This window comes from Nilaparvata lugens, chromosome 1 (assembly GCF_014356525.2).
Source record: "Nilaparvata lugens isolate BPH chromosome 1, ASM1435652v1, whole genome shotgun sequence".
Classification (NCBI taxonomy): Eukaryota; Metazoa; Arthropoda; class Insecta; order Hemiptera; family Delphacidae; genus Nilaparvata; species Nilaparvata lugens.
In genome coordinates this window covers 80,245,102-80,265,962 of record NC_052504.1, presented here as the reverse complement: position 1 = coordinate 80,265,962, position 20,861 = coordinate 80,245,102, and the positions used below count along the sequence as shown (strand labels likewise).

General features: G+C 33.4%; 1 protein-coding gene and 1 long non-coding RNA gene across 2 annotated transcripts in view; both read right to left on the bottom strand.

Annotated features, from left to right (window-relative positions):
- The window catches only part of LOC111049360, a 443,105-nt gene that overhangs the window by 8,858 nt on the left and 413,386 nt on the right, over positions 1-20,861 (bottom strand). The window contains exons 9-11 of the mRNA XM_039444636.1: positions 20,343-20,441; positions 17,435-17,695; positions 16,055-16,188 (exon numbers count right to left, since the gene is read on the bottom strand). Of these exons, the coding sequence (XP_039300570.1) occupies positions 16,055-16,188; positions 17,435-17,695; positions 20,343-20,441 (494 nt within the window). The remainder of the gene's footprint in view (positions 1-16,054; positions 16,189-17,434; positions 17,696-20,342; positions 20,442-20,861) is intronic.
- On the bottom strand, positions 1,552-15,489 carry LOC120355892. Its single transcript, XR_005573861.1, has 4 exons — positions 15,479-15,489; positions 8,508-8,512; positions 2,241-2,247; positions 1,552-1,661 (listed from the first exon to the last, which is right to left on the bottom strand). It is a non-coding gene; the product is annotated as an uncharacterized LOC120355892 (long non-coding RNA).

Below are 20,861 nucleotides of genomic sequence, written 5' to 3'. Positions count from 1 at the left end.
CAGCCACAAGAAAAAACCGTGTAATTGCAACGGCTTAATGGCAGCCGAGCTTTTTCTGGAGACTGAGCCCATCTACGCTGAAGAAGGGGACCAGTGCAGTGAGACATGTTCGGACTCAACTGTATATGATTATGTAGGAACTGTATGGTTGTAAAAATGGATTAGTTACCTATAAGGATTTTCTCCTCTACTTATCTATTTATTTATTTGTGGATACAATCACAAATCATATAAATATGATTAAGAAGGAACAACAGGCTAGGCCCAAAACTATTCCATTTCCAAATTTTGATGATGAAATGTTCAAAAAATAGGTTATGATTCCACTGTAAGAAGTTCAAGTTATATCTTAACTTAATTATATCTGTTGGCTAAATGTTTCCAAGCTGAGTTATTGAACGTGGCTTGAAAAAAAAATAATTTGTTGATAATACAAAGCTTAGATTTTTATAATATGCTATAACCACAAATAATTCTTTCTTATCTTTACAAACTTTCATCTATTCAAAAACAACTTTTTGATTGATTGCAAAAGTTTGATTTTTTAATGTAGTGGAAAATGGAACAACATTGCTCACAAGTGTACAAACTCTTGTCAACCCCAGAATTAATAACTATAAAGCGTATCGATCAGTGGAATAGCCTGGTGTGAAACCAGGTTAATAAATAATATGGAAAGTTCAGTCTACAAGAAAAACTTGAAATTACATCGGCGTAATGGCGGCCGAGCTTTTTCTCGTGACTGAACCGTCGTCTATATTCTAGATACTGTAAATAAATAGAAATAAAAATCTCAGTACCCTTTTTTGAATTATTTTATCACAACACGTTTCAACATTGATGCCATTTTCAAGTGATTTTGATAAAATGTTGTAATAAAATAATTCAAAAAAGGGTGCTGAGATTTATATTTCTATTCATATTACAAATATCCCTAAACAGAAAAGAAACAATCTATATATAGTTTATTTAAAATTGAACACTTTAGTTCAAACAAGCAAAAAACATATAATAAGAGACGCTTCATTTCGAATATACAAATAAAACACGTAAGACGGGTGAAATAAACACGAGTAGCACAAACCTTAAAATAAAATGGCAACGAGCTAATGGATCATGAACGTTGTTGCAGTGATCGAGATCGAATCCCTCCTCGGAGCTGAGGCCATCTCTCAGGCAGCTTAGCTTGATTGCAAATGCGCATTGTAGCTAAGATTAATTCATTGGAATGAATAATCCCTGAGTAAATTTATATCAAAACCACAATGAAAATTCTATTTGCACTAGGTATACAAATACAACAACTATCAACTAACATTTGAAGACTTGAGAAACTCTGTTATCAATTTAGATTAGTTGTACAGTAATTTAAAAAATGATTCAATATTTAAGTAGGCTACTAATCTCTTAGAATCAGACTCGTATTTCAGTCAATTTATCCATTGATAAAGTATTTAATACAACTGAACACGATAACCTAGAGCTGAAAAAATATTGTTGAAGATGAACTCACCGATGAGTGGGTAGGGAGCTTCTTCGCGGGCGGTTTTCGCCCACAACTGGAACTGAGAAGGGTCCAATCCGCGCATCTCGAGGTGGCTGAGTGCTGAACGGATGCAGTCCTTTGCTGTCTCGTCCGGACCCACGCTGAATGTTTTGCACTGAAAAACATGAAAAAACGCAAAACATGAAAAAGCTGAAAACGCACTACAAAACATGAGACAAACAGTGGTCACTTTCTGAAACCGACGATCACACCTAGAATCCTAGCCAAGTACTATAAAAGTAAGAGGTGGAAAGACTAATAATTATATGTTCTAATAAAGTATTTAATAGGGCTACTTGAATTGTTTGATTATCATAGAAATTACGAGTACACTTTTTCAACTTTTTTACATGAAAAGTGAAAAGTCGTGTAGAAAAATTTAAGCAGACCTTATTGTATGAACCAGTTGGAGAAAGAGATAGAGGACATACAAGATTAGGCACTGTAGTGAGGTCCACGTTATAATGGCAGTGTTGGATTAGCAATGGTATTGCTATCCTTGTCTATCATTCAACAAAGCAAATAGCGCTATCTCTCTCGCTTAGCTCTGTTGCCAGATTTTCGGGGCACTAAGCTTCGCTCGTTATTTTTATTTATTGATAAACAGAACACAATTCTCTAAAATGATCGTGTTTATATTTCACAGCTGGCTATACGTCATGAATTTCGGGGATGCGATATTTTGATTTTTCACATACTCACTTTTCTACTATCTACAGCTGTTTCAGCCAAGGATGAATTATCCTTTTAATGTCGTTCAGCGAGTTTTCTCAAGGATGAGACCTAGTGCAATCGAATCTTTATATCATAAACTTACTATGTTACGAATTTCGTGAAAATCGTTAGAGCCGTTTTCGAGATCCGTTGAACATAAATAACCAGATATATAAATACAGAAATTGCTCGCTTAATATAATTGGATGATTAACAAAATATTTCATCTTAATTATGAAATTATTGAAAAATAATTTTTTGCTTAATAAAATATAATTGATTATTTTAAACGAGAATAAACCGTTAATATTACATTAATAAACGTGTATCAGCTACCGTTTATAGAAGGCATTGACAAGACCGAAGTTCGGCAACGTTGTTCTCCTATCTTTCTCCACTGTCATTATAACGTGGACTTCACTATAGGTATTTATACTGTAAAACTATATTGGTTCAACGAAAACGAGATTTTCATTAAACATGTTATGACTTTTTCTATCATCAATACCTATTGATTTAGTTTGAGAAAAAAGTTCTAGAACATAACATTTTCTAAAATTCAACTAAAATCATTTATTCAGTACTAGGCGCAATAGGTTTGTTATAAACGACATGGAAGAAGATTCATGTTGAACATAAGAAACCCCGAACAATATTGTTAAAACAGAATAGGCTTGACAACTGACCAATAAAATATGCTTATAAAAATGGTCGAATACACTATTCCAATCATGTACTACACTTCTTGTAGCAGAAGAAGTAAATTTATTATTCAATTGCCAGTCATTCTATTGTCTTTGGCTGTTGCCTAGCCTCTTTTGCATAATTATAGAATGGGAAAGAGATGGAGGGTGCCGACATTTTTCATGAGCATCTTCGTCACGAGTATTGTGATTCGAATGTTGAATGTTGAGCAGCTCATTGCAATGAGATACTTGCAGATGCGAGTCAGGTGTGCATGACTGGTTCATTACATAACTACACCTTTATTGTATGCTGCTTCAATAATAAATTAACAAGAATTGTACAGAGCATTAAAAGACCTAAACAAAGATCAACTCAACTATTGGTTGAGTCAATTTCAATTACAAGATGAAGACTTAAAAATGAATGTTATGCATTACTGTATCTTTAATATTCAGTTGGTATTTTATATGTAGTATTTATTTTCTATGTCAGTATTTTTCAATGATAAATTAACAAGAATTGTACAGAAGATTACAAAACAAAAACAGAGATCCAACTAAACTATTGATTAAGCCGTTGAGTCAATTTCAATGACTTAAGGTATGGTACTTCAAATGGAGGATATGCAGTACTATATCTTCAATAATTCAGTCATTTGTGATGATATAACCATTACGATTAGAAAATACATTACATAAATTGTTGAAAACACAATATAAAAACATAAAGTACCATTTTTTTTGAAATATTTCAAACAACTAGTTTCGGCCTTTGGCCATTTTCAAGTTCAAATCAATAAAAGCCTATAAAAGTGAAGTGTAAAGTGCCTCTATTATTACATAAATTTCTACAAATTCTATACAGTATCCAATATATCGAAGGAATTTGACGCCAAGTAATCTACAGATGAACTTTGGATATTGATATATCCAAAGCATATATCATCGGTAGCTTGAAAATACAGATAATCCAAAACCTATAAGACTGAGTTTCATAATAATCGTGGATATAATTTTTGTTTTTAAATAAACCGAAGGTCTCATATTGAGAATTATGTATGATTGATATAAAATTCTACAAAATGTTATTGATATAAACACTTGGAACATGAGATAACTTGAGGAAATGAGATTGGAGATTCTATAGTAAGGTTGTGTAGGAATACTAGTAAGTTGTAATTGATAAATTTCTAATAACACAAATAACACAGATTGTGTTGAGGAAATGAGATTAGAGATTCTATAGTAAGGTTGTGTAGGAATACTAACTAGTAAGTTGTAATTGATCAATTTCTAATAACACAAATAACACAGATTGTCATTAATTAGCCAATTAGACAATTAATCAAATTTTAATACCAAGGTGTTTTTGACGTGCTCAACCTAGTTGGAACAATAAACAAAGGTTTCGCTCGAAACTCTTTGAACAATAACCTGCTGAAAAATGAATAGTTTTTATTTCTATCCAGCTACAGAATAATCATGTCAATACGATAATCGGATCAACAAAACTGTTCAAATAATTAAAAATCAAATAATAAAAGGTTGTCAATTCGACAACAACATCCATGTACACAGGTAGACGTGAGCGTTATTCCAGAAATTTTGAACTTTAGACAAAAGGTTCCCTACAATACACATTTTTCTAAGAATCTGCACAAGAATATTCCACAGTTGAGTTTGAACAAAGGTGCTTTCATGGAAAAGACCCAGAATAGAATCCAGGTATAGATTGAAACATATTCTACGAACCGATATTTCCTCGTATTCCAACAATTGGACAACTTTTTCAATAGAACGTTTGAACCCTCAAAACAATCATAGGGAGAGTGATGAACAATACCAAAAAAGCTCTGATCCCAAGAATTCAAGTTTCTTTATTTTTGAAAGTCTCTTATTATGATTTAAAGGACTCGAATATGAAAAGAATGAAAGAAGTACAGGAAACCCGATTCGGAACACCATTCGTTCAAGAATACTAGAAAGTTCAATGCATTTTTAATTGATATTGATTGCAGAATAAAATACTCCGGATCATCTATCAGAAATTAAAATCAGATCTACCATCGGTAAATCGAGTAGACTAAACTCAGCATAAAGCTCGGATATAGACCTCATTTAATGTACTAAGAAGAAATGTATGAAAATTGATCGTCATACGAAAATCCATAACAGTGACACACATTCATTTTCTTTCAAATTCATGTAGTGAGAATTGAATGAGACTATAGTTCTATACTTGCTGAAATCATCTCAATAATCTAGCCGCTTAAAGCTAACAGGATAGGTTTTTTAAAACATATCCAAATACACGAAAACACGAACTCGGTTTACAAGTGCATTTTCTATGAATACTAGGAAAACTCAATGCATATTTCATTGATTGCAAAATAAAATACTTCGGGACTATGTATCAGTCAATAAATTCATTTGGAATCTATGTATGAATGGCTACAATCATAATTCTTTTGAGCTCAATGTAACAGAAATTTTATTCACAACATGTTTTACAAATGTTTATACAATGTAATTATCAGGGAAAACAGTATCATGATGGAAAAAAGAGAAAAGAGCTTCAATAGCTTAACAGCTGTGGTTGAAGTTCAACACTATAAATTAATATTGTATATAAAGAATTATTTAATTAATTGATATTAACTCATTTGAAACTCAAACAAAATGTATCAGCTTTAAGCTATAACTGATGCATTTAATGTACTAAAAGCTTCGCGCCTAATTAAATTCACACAAGAATTGAGATCATATCCTATTTTAAGGTAAGTTTAAATCGAACTTTCAATCCCTCAACATTTAATATACACTCAAATTTGACTAAGAGTAACTAATGAATTTGAAAAGAAAGTGGAGCACTTACAAGAAATTCAACTTCCACTTCATGGCAAAAGGTGCCAGTTTCGGATTATTGAAACTGTGATAGAAATCAATGTAGGCCTAGTACAATCGCGACGGGAGACAGACACTTTTACACAAATCTCACTTCAGCACAGATGTATGTACTACTGAATTGGCACTCGGCACAACATTGTAAATATTAGAGAAAACCAAAGAGAAACCCACAGATCTCAATCAAGGGAAAACCACTTGATAACCATCACCACTTATTCCTGAGACACTTCAACTTCAACTGACCAACTGAAGAGCAATGCCACCTGAGCCCAGTGCAATTTCACCCCCACCCCTCTACAATTCCATGAAGTCTAGCCACCCCTAATCTTTAAATAGACACTATTGTGTACATAGTACGGGAAATCCGAACGAAATTACACATCCCCACCCACAAAAACCCAGGTCATTTCCGAGTTTAGAAAAACCCAGAATAAACCCTTCCTTTCTCATCGTTAAAATGACATTATCCCTAACAATAGTGATTCCAAGATTTCAATTCAAGGAGGTAATGGTAGGAACCTCCCATTTTGGAGAACGAAGAGGTCAATGACCTGCCTGAAGAGGACTGACTACTGCTAAACCACTAGACTTGAGGAATCGCACTAATTATACAATATGCTATGATTAACTCACTAATATTCTTGTCTTCACTTCCAAATGTAATAATTATTTTTAATGTAATAACCTTTCATTCACTTATACTCAAGTATCCGAACTACAATATTTCTCTATGTGAAATACAGTACTGATTTCTATTGATCTCACTTTCAATAGAAATTCACAGATAAGAAGTCTACAGTCTTACATAACCTTTGATTTGGTATGCGTTTGCATGGGTAACCGTGCAGCTCTAGTCTTGAAGCTTATCTTTCATAGTTACTGAATGGGGAAAATTCAGATCAGGTGGTTTTTTTATCAAGACAGTAATGTTTCCTTAGTAAGTTAATAATATCAGGAACCGAACTTCGTTCTGGAGTACAAAAGCATAAAAAATTTATTACGAAAGAAGAAATTATAATAATATGCATAGTTCATACAGAAATGTTCTATCTAATCACAATGAATTGAGATTAATTCCCGGAAGAATTAACATAGAAAATTTCCCTCACAAAGGCCCGGTTGCACAAAAGCCGGTTAAATTTCAATCCTGAATAATTCCACGTGAACCAAATTAGAGAAGACCATTTCAAAAAGATGGTTCTACGGGAATTAATCAGGATTAAAAAACAATAACCCGGCTTTTTTGCAACCGGCACTAAGTACCTGATTGAATGATTACAAAAGTTCAACAGCTGAGTCATAATTTCGACACAGTCCCACACACATGAACTCGCTCACTCACTTCCATCAGGACCTCCTAAATAATTTGGTATTTAGGAGGTCCTGCTTCCATCATCAACAGACGACGAAATAATTATTATCAGCTGTTTTTCCAAGGATGAATAATAATTATCCTTTTAATGTCCTTCAGCGAGTTTTCCAAGGGATGAGACCTAGTGCAATCGAATTTTTATATTATAAACCTACTATGTTCTGAATTTCGTGAGAATCGTTAGAGCCGTTTTCAAGATCCGGTAAAATACAAACATATGAACAGAAATTGTTCGTTTAATTGTATAGGATGAAGGGAAGTTCATGTTTCAAAATATACTTTTTCCATGGCATTTTACCAATCAACTAACAAATTATCGGTCTAGAATCAGCGTACAACATTGAAGCAAAAAACTGATATTGAGAATTTAGTTATTAGATTAATTTCAAATAACATTTACCAGTACATCCAAATTCAATCTTGCAGCCAACTTTCTCAATCTTGAAATAAACCGCGAGAATGGCAACTTAGATTCAATCAACAGGAACTGAGGATCTGTTGCACTATTGATATACATTTTTAATATGAATATTTCCAATTGGAATATGTCAGACATGACATCAAACCATCTAATTTTCTTGGACGTTATTTTAATATTATTTGCGAGTTGGAAGTTACAGTCGTGTAATCAATTATTGGTAAAGCGATTTTAATTTCCAATGCTTGAATGTGTAACGTGTAACATTTATTATTATAAAATTTGCTTCAATTTGAGGAATCGGTTCAATTTTCATTCAGAATAGTAAGAAGATGAACAGAGGAGTCTCTTCGAATTTTTTTTAAATTTTAGGCATTTGAGTAACTGCGCTCCTTGTTACCACTTCGTTCTTTGTATTACCTGTACTATAGTAGCCTGTATTACAGTATCCTACCTTATTTAGTTTACCTGACACATTTTATATAAGTGTGGTTTCCCATACAGATAAATATATTTATTCCAATATTTGATTGCGATAATAATTGTAGAATTTCTGTCTTCATTATGAGTCTACATATAGAATACATGTACTGTATAAGTTATGGGGTCGTTGACCTCCTACAGCAGTTACAAAGATAGGAATACATAGCCAACGCTCTTTAGTGAAATACGCTTGGAACTGTCAGCATTGGTCAAATGAGAAACATCAGTGTTACTAATAAGAAATTCTGACAGTTTGAAGAGAATCTGCTGATAGTTTGAAGAGAATTTCACAACAGCCCCTGCTTATAATAATTGGTTCTCAACATAATTATTATGGAATCTTTCAATTCAACATGCAATGTTTAACTTTCAATAAGTTACATTGACTATTCATCAGTAATATTAGAGTTGCTCAAATAGTTAATCTTAGCTAAATCTTAGTTAATCTTGAATAGTTAATCTTTGCCGTTTTTACATTTCTCTTAATTAATTTTTCACTACCCAATGTTCTGTATGAACTTGCTTAACCTAAGCTTACTGCTATACGAATGCTTAAATACTGAAAAGTTATATGAATACTATGATTTTTCAATGGAAGTCCAAAAGTAAATTTTAATTTATGAAGAAAGCATTAATTCAAAAGTAACTCTGAATACTTCCATCCCAAGTACGTATGCCTGCCTCTTCACAAAGAAGTAAGAACAGATTCCTTCTACTTTGTGGCCTCATCCAAGTACGTCCTTTTAAGTATGAGTACTAAACTAAAAAGACATGCAGTTTCATCGTCATTTTTTTTAAATTGGGTCGAAATCTTGTCATGAAAATCTGAAAATTCGAGGAAATGCTGATTTATAGGAATTTAGAGACTGGTTTTGCTTATTGTTGGATGTTATTCATTTTTTATATTATAGCATAAAGTAAGGAAATATTTCTGTTTCCTTAATAAATTAAGGATTCTTTCTGTCATATCTGATTTAAAGTTAAAGTCACTAACTCAACTATTTTTTGTAGAGAGTAGTAGATTATTATTATTATTTCATATTTAACGTTTAATTGAGATAATCATGATTAAGCACTAATATGTTCATGCATTTATTTAAACTTCACTGCATTTTGTCCAATTGATTGTAACTTAATGTCAGTATAATATCAAGAGTAAGCAGTTACTTCCCACTAATGTTTCATTATGAAAAGAATTCCCATTTCAACTACTGACTACTGTACTAACACATCATTTCAAAATTAAAAATTCTATATTTCAAATAATATAATTATGATCCCATTCTTTTATCTGTATACGTCCATGTCCACTAATGACCATCAATCTCAGATCTCTTGGTAGAGAGTTACTGGGAAGGATATTTTTAATATTCTTTCCAAGAATGGACATTGATATGTCCAAAGCTCCGCCAATTTATGTACATGCATTACAATATTATCTTGTATAGTTATTCCAAATTGATTTTTTTTATATCATTGTACAGTTCAATAATTAATTTCTTAGTTTATGCTATGTAAATTCATCTAAAACTTTGCTGTATTGTAAGCTATTATGAGTGTATAAGCCATTATATATTGTAATCTACATAAATAAAGTACTCAATCAATCAATCAATCAATCACAGAGGTACTTGTCTAGTCACGGTACAAATAGATATTGTAGAAAAATACCCTCAGTAGAGGCAGAGAGCAGATATAAGACTTATATTTTATCTCTGATAGAGGTATACATAAACTACCCAAGAATGAAAAAACGATAATTCCAACAAAAAACACTTACCCATTACAATCAGGCACAGAACCCAAATCGGTCGCACAACGGGGTGGCGATAATATACACGAGAGTAATTGCACTTTGTAGAACGATTCAACGCGTCCCCAACAGTCCAACATGGTGACAGATAGTCAAATCATACACGATTTGTCTTTTCTATAAACTCTAAACTTATTATTTTCTCTAGAAACTCTAAACTTATTCTCCACATACAAGATTTGTTTTCTCTATAAACTGTAAACTTTTATTTTTTTTTTCAAGAAACTCTAAACTTATTTACCAATTGCGAAAGAACAGGTGCGAAAACCAACACCAACTCACAAGTCGTTGGACATTTTCACTGTAGCACAGCTAAGGGGTGACTGAACTGGACTGTGCCAGTCTACGGGCACGGAGCCTCAGCTCTCAACAATACAAACCAAGGGTTGGCGGCGTGCGCGCGCGCTTGTGCGTGTGTGCGTATGCAAGTGAAAGCAACAACCTACCAAATTCGTCGTCTGTCCATTCTGCACCATACCAATACAGCACTATACTATAGTATAGGTATAGTTGTGATACAATATCGCTGTAGTATAGGCCTACTATATAGGTATACTGGTGTTATGGAGGAGACAAGACCGTCTGCAGACCGATAGAACACGGTCTGACGACTACCTGTCGCCTGTCGCTTGGCGCGACACCTATACAACGCTTTCAAACTGTCTTCGCTTATCTTTGCCACAAAAAGGATACAGAATTATCGGATTTATCGTGATGGATTGTACTAGTGGTTGGATTTGGAACTAACTACTTCCTGACAGAAGACACAAGTCAACTTGGATTTAATGGTTTTGGGGTGAAATGGCGGCTATTAGGCTATTGGGACATACCCTTCCTAGAAAACAGATTTCGTAGCAAATACAGCATCCCACTGGGTGCGGAACTGCAGGGTGTCATCCTGTTCTTTCAACATCAGTAGAGTCAATACCGATTAATGTTGGTTTGAATTGGAATGTGGTGGTTGGGTTGGGAGAGAAAAACTAAGAGAGGATCATTAGCTACAACTTGCCGGTTCCTTTCCCAAACTCAAGATTGCTCTCTTGGGGAAGTAGTTCCTAATGTTGTTTTTTTAATAATTTCATTATTGCATTGAATATTGTATATAATCTAGTTGGAAAATCATTGAAAATGGATTAAACATCCGAAATTAGTTCTTTTTGTATTTTATGAATTTAAGTTTTTTTGTATTATTTTTCAACTAGTCAGGTAGCCCTAATGAAATATGTTATTAGAAAATTGTATAAACTATTGATTTTTTGTAATTTATGAGGAATAAATAAATAAGATACTTTGAGTATATGGATGGAGATTAATAAAGAAGAGAAAGAAAGTATAAGCATCATCTTCCTAATCATCACTATAATAATCATCACTATAATAATCATCATCTTACAAGCTTTTATTGGCCTGTTCAGCATCTATATTTTATAAATATTAAACGCCTCCTGAGTTTGTGATGCCATGTCATAATAAAGTTACTGCTTACTTGAAGCTACATCCATCCAAGGAGTTTTACCAAGGAGTTTGTGTCGCTCCTTATGCGGCATTCTTATTGGACATTCCGAGTATATTATGACTAGACCAGATTTTCTGATTTTTCTTCAATATCCTCAAAAGCAATTCAAATTTAAAAAATATTACAAAACAATTGTAATCTAAGATGTGATGATAGAGGATGATTAAGAAAATTGAAAGTGAATTGAGAAAGACTTGAAAGCAAAAGTATTATTTTGAATGTTATGGTTAAATTCACCAATTCACCAATTAACAACAGTGTTACAAGATAATAAATAAATAATTTTTTGGTTAATAATTGGCGTTGCTAGAAAAAGAAATCTTGTGCTCTATCCATGAGTAAATACATATTTCAAATTCAAAATTCAAATTCAAATTTATTTCCACAAAGTAAATGTGTGTAATATTTATAGACAAAATAGTGATTAATCTAGCTTGACGAGCGGAACAGCTGAAACGCCAGGATATACTCGTATTTAGTAATGGTATTACATTATTTGGGTTGTTGATCTTTCCTAGAATTTAATACAATATTAATAAAACTTATATTCCAACTATCGATGTCTCCTCAACAGAGAAAACCAAATCTGAGGAAACACGTTGCGAAAGCTAAACATCCTTGGCGAACAATGTTTGTGTAAAAACTGTTCAAACACTTGTGTGGTGTGAGTTTGCCTCATTCAATTTTTTCGGCTCACGGAATGTTATTAGCTAATGTGATAAGGCAAATAGGGTTGGGTCAACAACCTGAGCGACAATATGCACACAACAATGGCCGCAGCATCCTTGCTATGCTATGCTACATGCTGCATTACGTGCGGCTCAAAGCGGCCAAAATTGCCGGCTACAATCAGGAATGTGCACCGGTCTACGCAAGCGCACAACTCTTGTCAATATCAACAGAGGTGTGCATTTGACAAGATTGGCAGCAATTGGAAAACTTGAAAGTTCCTGTCACAGTACAATAAATAAAATAATGTATTGTTATGATGATGATGATGAAATCAATAATTAGCATTGCCTAAATGATATCAGGAGTTTCAAGCAGTCACACAGAAAATTATGATAGGTCACTACAAATTATTGGAGTTTACAGAATTTAGAAAATGTATCATCATCAATATTAGGAATAAGCAAATTAGGATTGATAGCTGATTTATTTGAAGAATTAATCAATTTGGAACAAGGAAGGCTGAAAATATTGTTGCTTGAATTGATTAAGTTTCAACGAGTTTATTCCCAGATGACAATTACAGTTTCATGCTGTAAATGTAAATGTACATCATACACATATACAGTGCCCTACTCTCAACTGAGTCTCCCAATAAAGAGGAATATCTCCCAATACAAGTCGAATTTATGGAACTTTCAGAACATTAAATTCAATCCGGCTATATTTTCAAACTCTTTCATTCAAAAATGAAAACATTTAAATTGATCAACATTCAGACATAATCCCGATTTTCAGAATATTGGAGTAATAGTAATAGCCTACTCGTATACGCGTGTATCCTCGTAGATTTAGATGAGAATCATATTTTTAATTTATTTCTGCAGGGCTATTAAGTATAAAGAATACTAGTAATCCTATAAAAGAAATAGATGAGAACCTTTATTAAACTACACAGGAAACGAAAATAAATTTAAACAGGAAACACTTTCACAGATCTTGAACACAGACTGAGGGCATTGAAATCCTAGTAAATCTATTGGTTCTGGAACTATGAATAGCTTGAAAATTCATTCCGTCCTTCTTTCATTCATCACTTTTCTAGTACCAAAAATGATAATTATGGTTAACATCAGCAACCAAGGATGAACAGAGGCGACAGGCAGTCTGCTAAATTCCCAACTAATCCCAAACTATGGGAATCCTATTGAATCTGCAAGATATGAGCAGTTTAGACATTCATTCAAGCATTGCTCACATACTGTGTTTCAGGATTTGATTTGAATAAATCTGTTAAGCATTATCAACCAAGTGTGAACGCTGGCGACAGGCAGTCTACGAACCTGCTTCCACGTTGTCATTTCCCAGAAAGCCTGAATTCAGCCAAACTCGCCAATAATACAAGTGGCCACTCGGGGACAATATTCAGAGCCATATGTTTCGGATTAGAGAGAGCAGGAGTCCTGCTGCAGGATGGTGAAGTGAGCTAGGTATACGACTACACATGAAAGAATTACTATGTATTTCCTATTGTAATACCATGAGGACTATACAATCCTGATAGAGAGAGACAGACTGATCGGAAAGAGAAAGAAAAAGAGTCGAGAAACATGTGCGAGTCCAGTCTAGACTGCAATATTGTAGTTACGTGCTTATCAACAGGCGAGCTGACCATTTGAGCGTAATATTAGGCCGATTTGTGCAGAGCTCTTTTATTTCCATCAGCGTTATTGTGCGATTTCAGAGAAAAAGTTGTGAAATTGAAAAAGCCGGGAAGACTTTGATCTCTTCAAAACTTCACAATGCTTAAAACAGACACTATTCTTACATTACAAAAAGGTTTGTATGCAGTGTTATCAAAAGGACAAAACACATTTAAAAATGTCAGTTTCTTGAGATTTCAATAATAGAATCAATGGGGACGGTCGACGCATTCAACATTTAGCAGGAATGGTTCAGAAACGATCTCACAAAACGTAAAATAATAATGGAGCGCGTTGGGAGTTTCATAGAGCAGAGAAGAAAGCTCCTCTTTCAATTCGGCAATCGTGAAGCAAAATCTTCATAGACAAGACAAACATCAATGTTGAGATAAATTTGAGTACTGAGACGCTAATAGCACAGACAAAATAAGTAATAAATATTAAATATGATTATTGAAATATTAAATATCAATTTACTTCCTCAATGCTAATAGGCTAATACTAATTTATTTTTATTGAGATTCATTTCTTGAGTAATTAATTTTCTATTAATCTACAGTTCAATTGAAAAATTATCAAATAAACCACACCAAGTTTACACCAAGAATCGTAGCTCACTTTTTATGGATGAGAACTGAAAACTAACTCCCCTTAGAAAAGAAAAATGAATCTAAAGCCGAATAATAAACAAACTATAAAATCTTTGACCAAAAACACTTTTCGATGTAATAATGAAGAGTTTTAGTTGGTTTTCGCCAAGGACAAGTGCCTAATTGAACATAGTTACGGCAAGAGGTGGGGTGGCAAAACGGAAGGGGAAAAGATGAGCTGCAGAGTGTGAAATGCGTTCAGGAAACAGGTGGCCCAAACATCCGTTCCCATCCCTCACAATTTTCAACTGTTTCAACGTTTCCACGATTCAAAAATAAAGCCAAACATACTACTAAATTGATTTCCAAGCTTAGATTTCCAACATGGATTATTCCAGATCTTCGTACAAGATAAGATGTCAATTCCAGCCCTGAATCAATGTTCTCTTTATCTATATAATACATCTCCAAATCTACAATATACAAGAATATATTCAACATACCTACATTTATATGGAAATAAATAATTTAACGTGTCAATGACCAAATTAGTCACAATTAGGCTCAGTTTTATAAGATTTCTCTTTTTTTCAATTCAATGCTCCTCTTCTACTCAATAAATGGATTAAATAATTACTGGAGTCGCGAGATGACAGTCATATTCATTTATAAAAAGCGACGTGCTCGATCTATTTATTACTAATTTCTCCATTTTTGACCCAACTAACAATATTTTCGGAATACTGTACATAAAAACTACACATGAAGTGGTTTGTATTAACAGATGGAAATTACTGAGATATTGGAATTATTCAAATGCTAATAAATAATTAGCATTATTATTATTATTACTAAACGAAAATCCAAATTAAATGCTGTAATTCACCCCGAAGACTTCTGCTACTGCAAATATTGACAACAGGGTAAACAGCTATAGTGAGGTCCACGTTATAATGACAGTATTTGATCAACTTTGGTTTAGCTATCCTTGTCTATCATTCGACAAAGTCGGTAGTACTATACTTTTCTAGGTCCACAACGATGCCAGTTATGTTTTTGACAGTGTTGAAATATAATTAATTAATGAAGAGAATCGGCATCGCTATTCTTCTATCTTTATCACTGCCATTATAACGTGGAGCTCACTATAGATGGAAATTCGATGAGCGCTACTATTCAAAAATTATTTGTCAGCCTAGTTTGTATTAGATTGCATGAGCACAAAATAACTTATTACTGGTCAAGATACCCTAATCATACTTCTATTAAAACTATTATTAGGATAATATTAATAATACAACCACCTATGGGTAGTATACTACTAGCCTATTATTAACGTCAAATAATGTAATTTTTGGTCAGTTGAGTACCTACCACAAGAACCTCGATATTGAAATTTGATCACGATGAGTTTTCAGTACATAAAAAAGAATGTTTGACGTGCAGTTGTTGAAAAATCGATTAATGTTTTAAAAGAGCTCAGAATATTCTATGTAGAGTATTCATATTCATATAAGTAGTCTATTCAATTTTTTCAAATCTCGATTTTTTAAATATTTTGTTATTAATAGAATGAGTGAAATCGTTGTTTTTTGTATTATTTTCTGAGCCAATAAATGCATTTGAATGTGACTCACGTGAATGTGGCGACGACATTGGTGGTTGGCCAGCCAATCACGAAGGAGGTGTCGGGCGACCGATGCAGCTCGGCAACATCGTCCAGGGCGGCGGGCGACGCAGTCAGCCACAGCTCGGAAACGCGCACCTTGTCCTTCAATACAATACAATACATGTTTATTTCATCAACATACATTAGTCACACTTTTCACCAATTAAATGATAATAGAAAGTACCGTATTATAAAGAAAAATTACAATATTTCTGTTTCAGCAATACTGCAATAATGTATGTCTCGACAGGATTGGTGAAAAGTATGTGACAGCTGAGTATTTATTTTACAAGGTAAATTTGACGTTGGGTCTCATTGGGGATCCTATTCGAATTAGAAAAAACCTATCTTCTTTTCTGTCGCGTCAAAATTTTTGCCTGCCATCATGGAACCGCCATTTTGAATCCAACTTCATTTTTTTAATACGAAGGTAGTCCTCATATGATACATGTTTTCGATACAGAATTTCGAGAAACATTGAATGGCGGAAACCGCACATCGATATCTCAAACCGTTTCAAAGTTATTCACATTCGAAGATACTAACAAATCGTAAAAACATGCAATGATATTAATGAGTATATTAAATATCAGACAGATCAAACTTTTCTGTTACAAGTGTTAAATAGAAGTGTTAACTGAACACTTAAAAAATTGTAAACAGATAGTTTAGATTTTCTATGTACTCATTTATTTCATTTTTGTATGATCATCTTTAAATGAGAATAACTTTGAAACGGTTTGAGATGTCGATGTGCAGTTTTCACCTTTCATTTTTTCTTGAAACTCTCTATCGAAATCATGTATCAGAGGTCTACCTTTCCATTAAAAAAAATGAAGTTTGATTCAAAATGTCGGTTCCAAGATGGAGGATGAAAATTTTGAAGCAGCAGAAAAGTATTTTAGGGTCCCTAATAAAACCTATCGTCAAATTTCCCTTGTAAAAGAAATATCCAGCTTTTTCCAAACTTTTCACCAGCTCTGCATAAACATAAGAACAACTCTGTATAAACAGTGTGTAAAACTCACTGATTACGGTCTTCCACAGGAACAGTCCTATCGCCGATTCTCTTCCTAATCTACATAAATGATCTTCTCAAGTTAGAATTAAAAAATGGTGTGTCAATCGCTTTTTCTGATGACACTTTATTGTTATTCAGTGGAGTCAATGAAGTGGGCTAAATCAAGAAAATATAGTTACTTCAGAGAACGATTGTTGACTGAAACACAACTTTAAATATTAAGTAAAATACTAGCATTATCATTATAGTCTATCTTGCTTCACTCGGCTATTTTCGTTTATTTTTGTTTAATTTTGTCAGTATATTTTTTAAATATTTTGTAATTACTTTGAGCTTGAAGTTGCCGCCAGAGCGCGCCTTGGCCACTAGCAGGAGGTCGTCGAACAGAAAGAGATGTCGGTCCTGGCTCTGCACACCGGCCGTCAGCTGCACGGGCGCCTCCATCACGAACTGGCGTCGCGATTGCGACTGCTGCGGCGCGACTGCGGTCGCCGGCGGCGGCGATTCGGGTCGCAGCGACTTGGCCGACAGCGCGCGCGTCAGGCGCGCAGCCGTGCCTGAGCGCTTGCGCATCAGTCCTTTCATCCTCTACAACATCACAACAATCCATAATATTAATAAAATTCCAATTTACTTCACACACTTAAATTAATAATAATGGAAAACAAAATTCTAATACTAATAAATTAAAGACTTGGGAAATTATTTCGGAGGTGGGGGCTCCAGGAGTTTGAACAAGATCGATTGAAGAAAGAAAATGCTGCATTTACTCAAAATGAAAAGCTGGTGGGCAAACTAGAAAAACACCAAATCTAATCAACGATCGTGAATGATACTCAGCGTCTTCCACTTCGGGAGTTTGACGACTAATAATAATAATAATAAATTGAAGAAACTATATAAATATAATAGAATATTAATTCGTCATTGGCTACAATAGGCTTCATAACACATAGATCTATCTGCAATGGGCAATCTATGAGATAATTTAAAATTGGCCAATTAATATTTTTTTTTATTTATTTACAATGCAAATGACACTAATGTAATAACATTGAAAGATAAAATAATAAGATAGTCCTTGTGCTATTTTTCTTCCAAATTTATAGGTGAAAAAGTCCGAAATAAGATTAGAATTTCACGTGTACAATTTTGATAAAATTTCAGTCCAAAACAAAAATGAAAACTATAAATTTTGAATTTAGATGGCTTGAATTATTAAATTAATTAATTACTACTTGTAACGAATAATATTGAGTTATTTAAGAAAATTTGGAGCCATTCAAGCAACACAAACTCGTAAATCACCACATTGTCTAACTAGAAAAATTAAATTAAAATTGGAATTTTTTTCCTTCAAATTACATGAATTGAATAGTAATCCTTTGCTTTTAAAATTGGAATTTTTTTCCTTCAAATTACATGAATTGAATAGTAACCCTTTGCTTCCATTTCCTAAGACTTAATATGTTTCGATATACTGCAATGTAATTGTATTTGCAATAATTTGCAGTATTGTTTATATAGAAAGTGGAATATTTTGACTTCGTCAAATCAACAGAATTGAAGCTGTATGAAAATGTTCTGTCTTCACCATCACCCATATCGTGAAAGCAAAATGAACCTGAGATAATCAAGTTATGTAAGCGATATTCTTTCAATTTTTTCCTTTTTGTACTGGATTAACATAAAAACTAGTGAAACTGGAAACTGAAGGTGTGTACTTTCTAGCACCGGTACTTCATCAAAGTTGTTCAACTAGATTTACAATAAAAACAGTGAACACTTCCAATAGAAGGCCAACTGAAGACAATGTAGTAAAACTGCAATACTGAAGCCGGTGTAGCCTATTTATCAATAGAGGTTACTCCCAGTACCGTTATCTCACTCTAGTAATATACGGTATTTATTGTATTTATCCACTTCACCAACAACAGTTCCTTGCTCTTAATCTATTCATCAATCTATAATCTATTACAGTTTATTTCATGTATAACATTGCATATACTTCGGCAACTGGTGACTTCTAGATTTACCTAGAATCCGTATTTCTATTCGGGATAGCCTACGGTTAATAACCCTCCTGTATAAACGAACTGTCAATGTCACTTAGCACTTACCCTGAACAAAAATACCTATTCAAGGCAGAAAGTTTTTCTAAGAATTCTAAATCGTTCTTTGATAACGTCCAATAATGTAAATTAGCAGTTATGTCAGAGTAGAAATTAAATTTCTCATGATTGAATGATCACTAGACCACCTTTTTACTAGTGACTCATAAACTGTATAACTTTTGAGATATACGATATAAATCTGAGATATCGTAATGAAATTTATAGCCTTCAGCTGAACTCTATTCATTAATAGAGTTCATTAATTCATAGAGTTCATAAATAGAGTTCATTAATAGAGTTCATATTCATTAATACAGTTCAGCTGCTCCTTTGGCGAAGTCGACTGGATTCTGATTCATCCTGATTTTTTTTAATTTTATATTTTTCATTCATAACATCATGCCTTCCAATATTCTGCTTCATAATAATTTAAATTAATTCTATTAGAAACAGAGAGAAAACAGAGTAATAGGACAAATATTGGCATTGTGATTGGTCAATCAATATTACACTTTGATTCGGTATAGTGTTTCTGCACTTCTCATTACGTTTTCATACACTGAGTTGTACTCTTACTATTTATCTGTATCCACCAAGCACTTTCAGATAATAAAGCAACATTGATCTGTTCCCTTTCACTAGAATACACTAGTATGACAATTGACAGTAATTCAATTTAAAGTTTATTTCAAAAAATAACTTCACTTGTATGTGCTACTTTATTAGAATGAATAAAAACAATATAAAAACATAAAGTACCGATATGTTTAAAACATTTTAAAACTTTAAAATATTTCAAACAACTAGTTTCGGCCTACTTTGGACATTTTCAAGTTTAAAAGACATTTAAACTTGAAAATGGTTAAAGTAGGCAAAAACTAGTTGTTTGAAATGTATTAAAGTTTTAGAATGTTTTAAACATATCAGTACTTCATTGTATTATATAATTTTTTCATCAAGTTCATTTCAAATTAATGTAGTTCAAGTTCAATTTGAATTCATAAAAAGTACTCCAGAGAAAAAGTGAGTAAATGAAGTTTGATTGACTGAAGATATCAATAAGCTTCCAACTAGCATAATACTGACTATGATTTATCATTATGCCGATTGATTATACTGACCATAGTGAGCACATCCTTATCATAGAGGTGTAGATCGTCGTTGGGAAAGATGTCCTGAATGCGCTCCAAATCACTCTCCTCCTGTCCACGCTTCACCGCCTTCAACAACATCAACACACAACAACATCAGCAACAGCACACAACAACATCAGCAACATTGTTAACAACAAAGTAGACAACACCATGCGTCACTGAACATCAAAAAGTAATACTCTGTTGCTATCATAGTTATATTTTTACTCGATTTTTACACTGTACAAGCTAGTCAAGAACAGTGAACTTCAGACGTTGTTTTTTCAACAGCGAGCTTCATGGTACACTGGCCAGCGTTACACCTTCTGAAGAAACAAGTGCTTCCCTCACATTTCACATAAAGGTGGGCGGTGATGTATAATGGGTAGTGAATTGTGAATGATCCAGCCAATAACAATTTCTGTCGGCCAACTCGTTTTACGTAAATATTTGGATAACTTTATTCTTCACACTATTCACTGAATCCTTCTCATGCAGGTATGGATG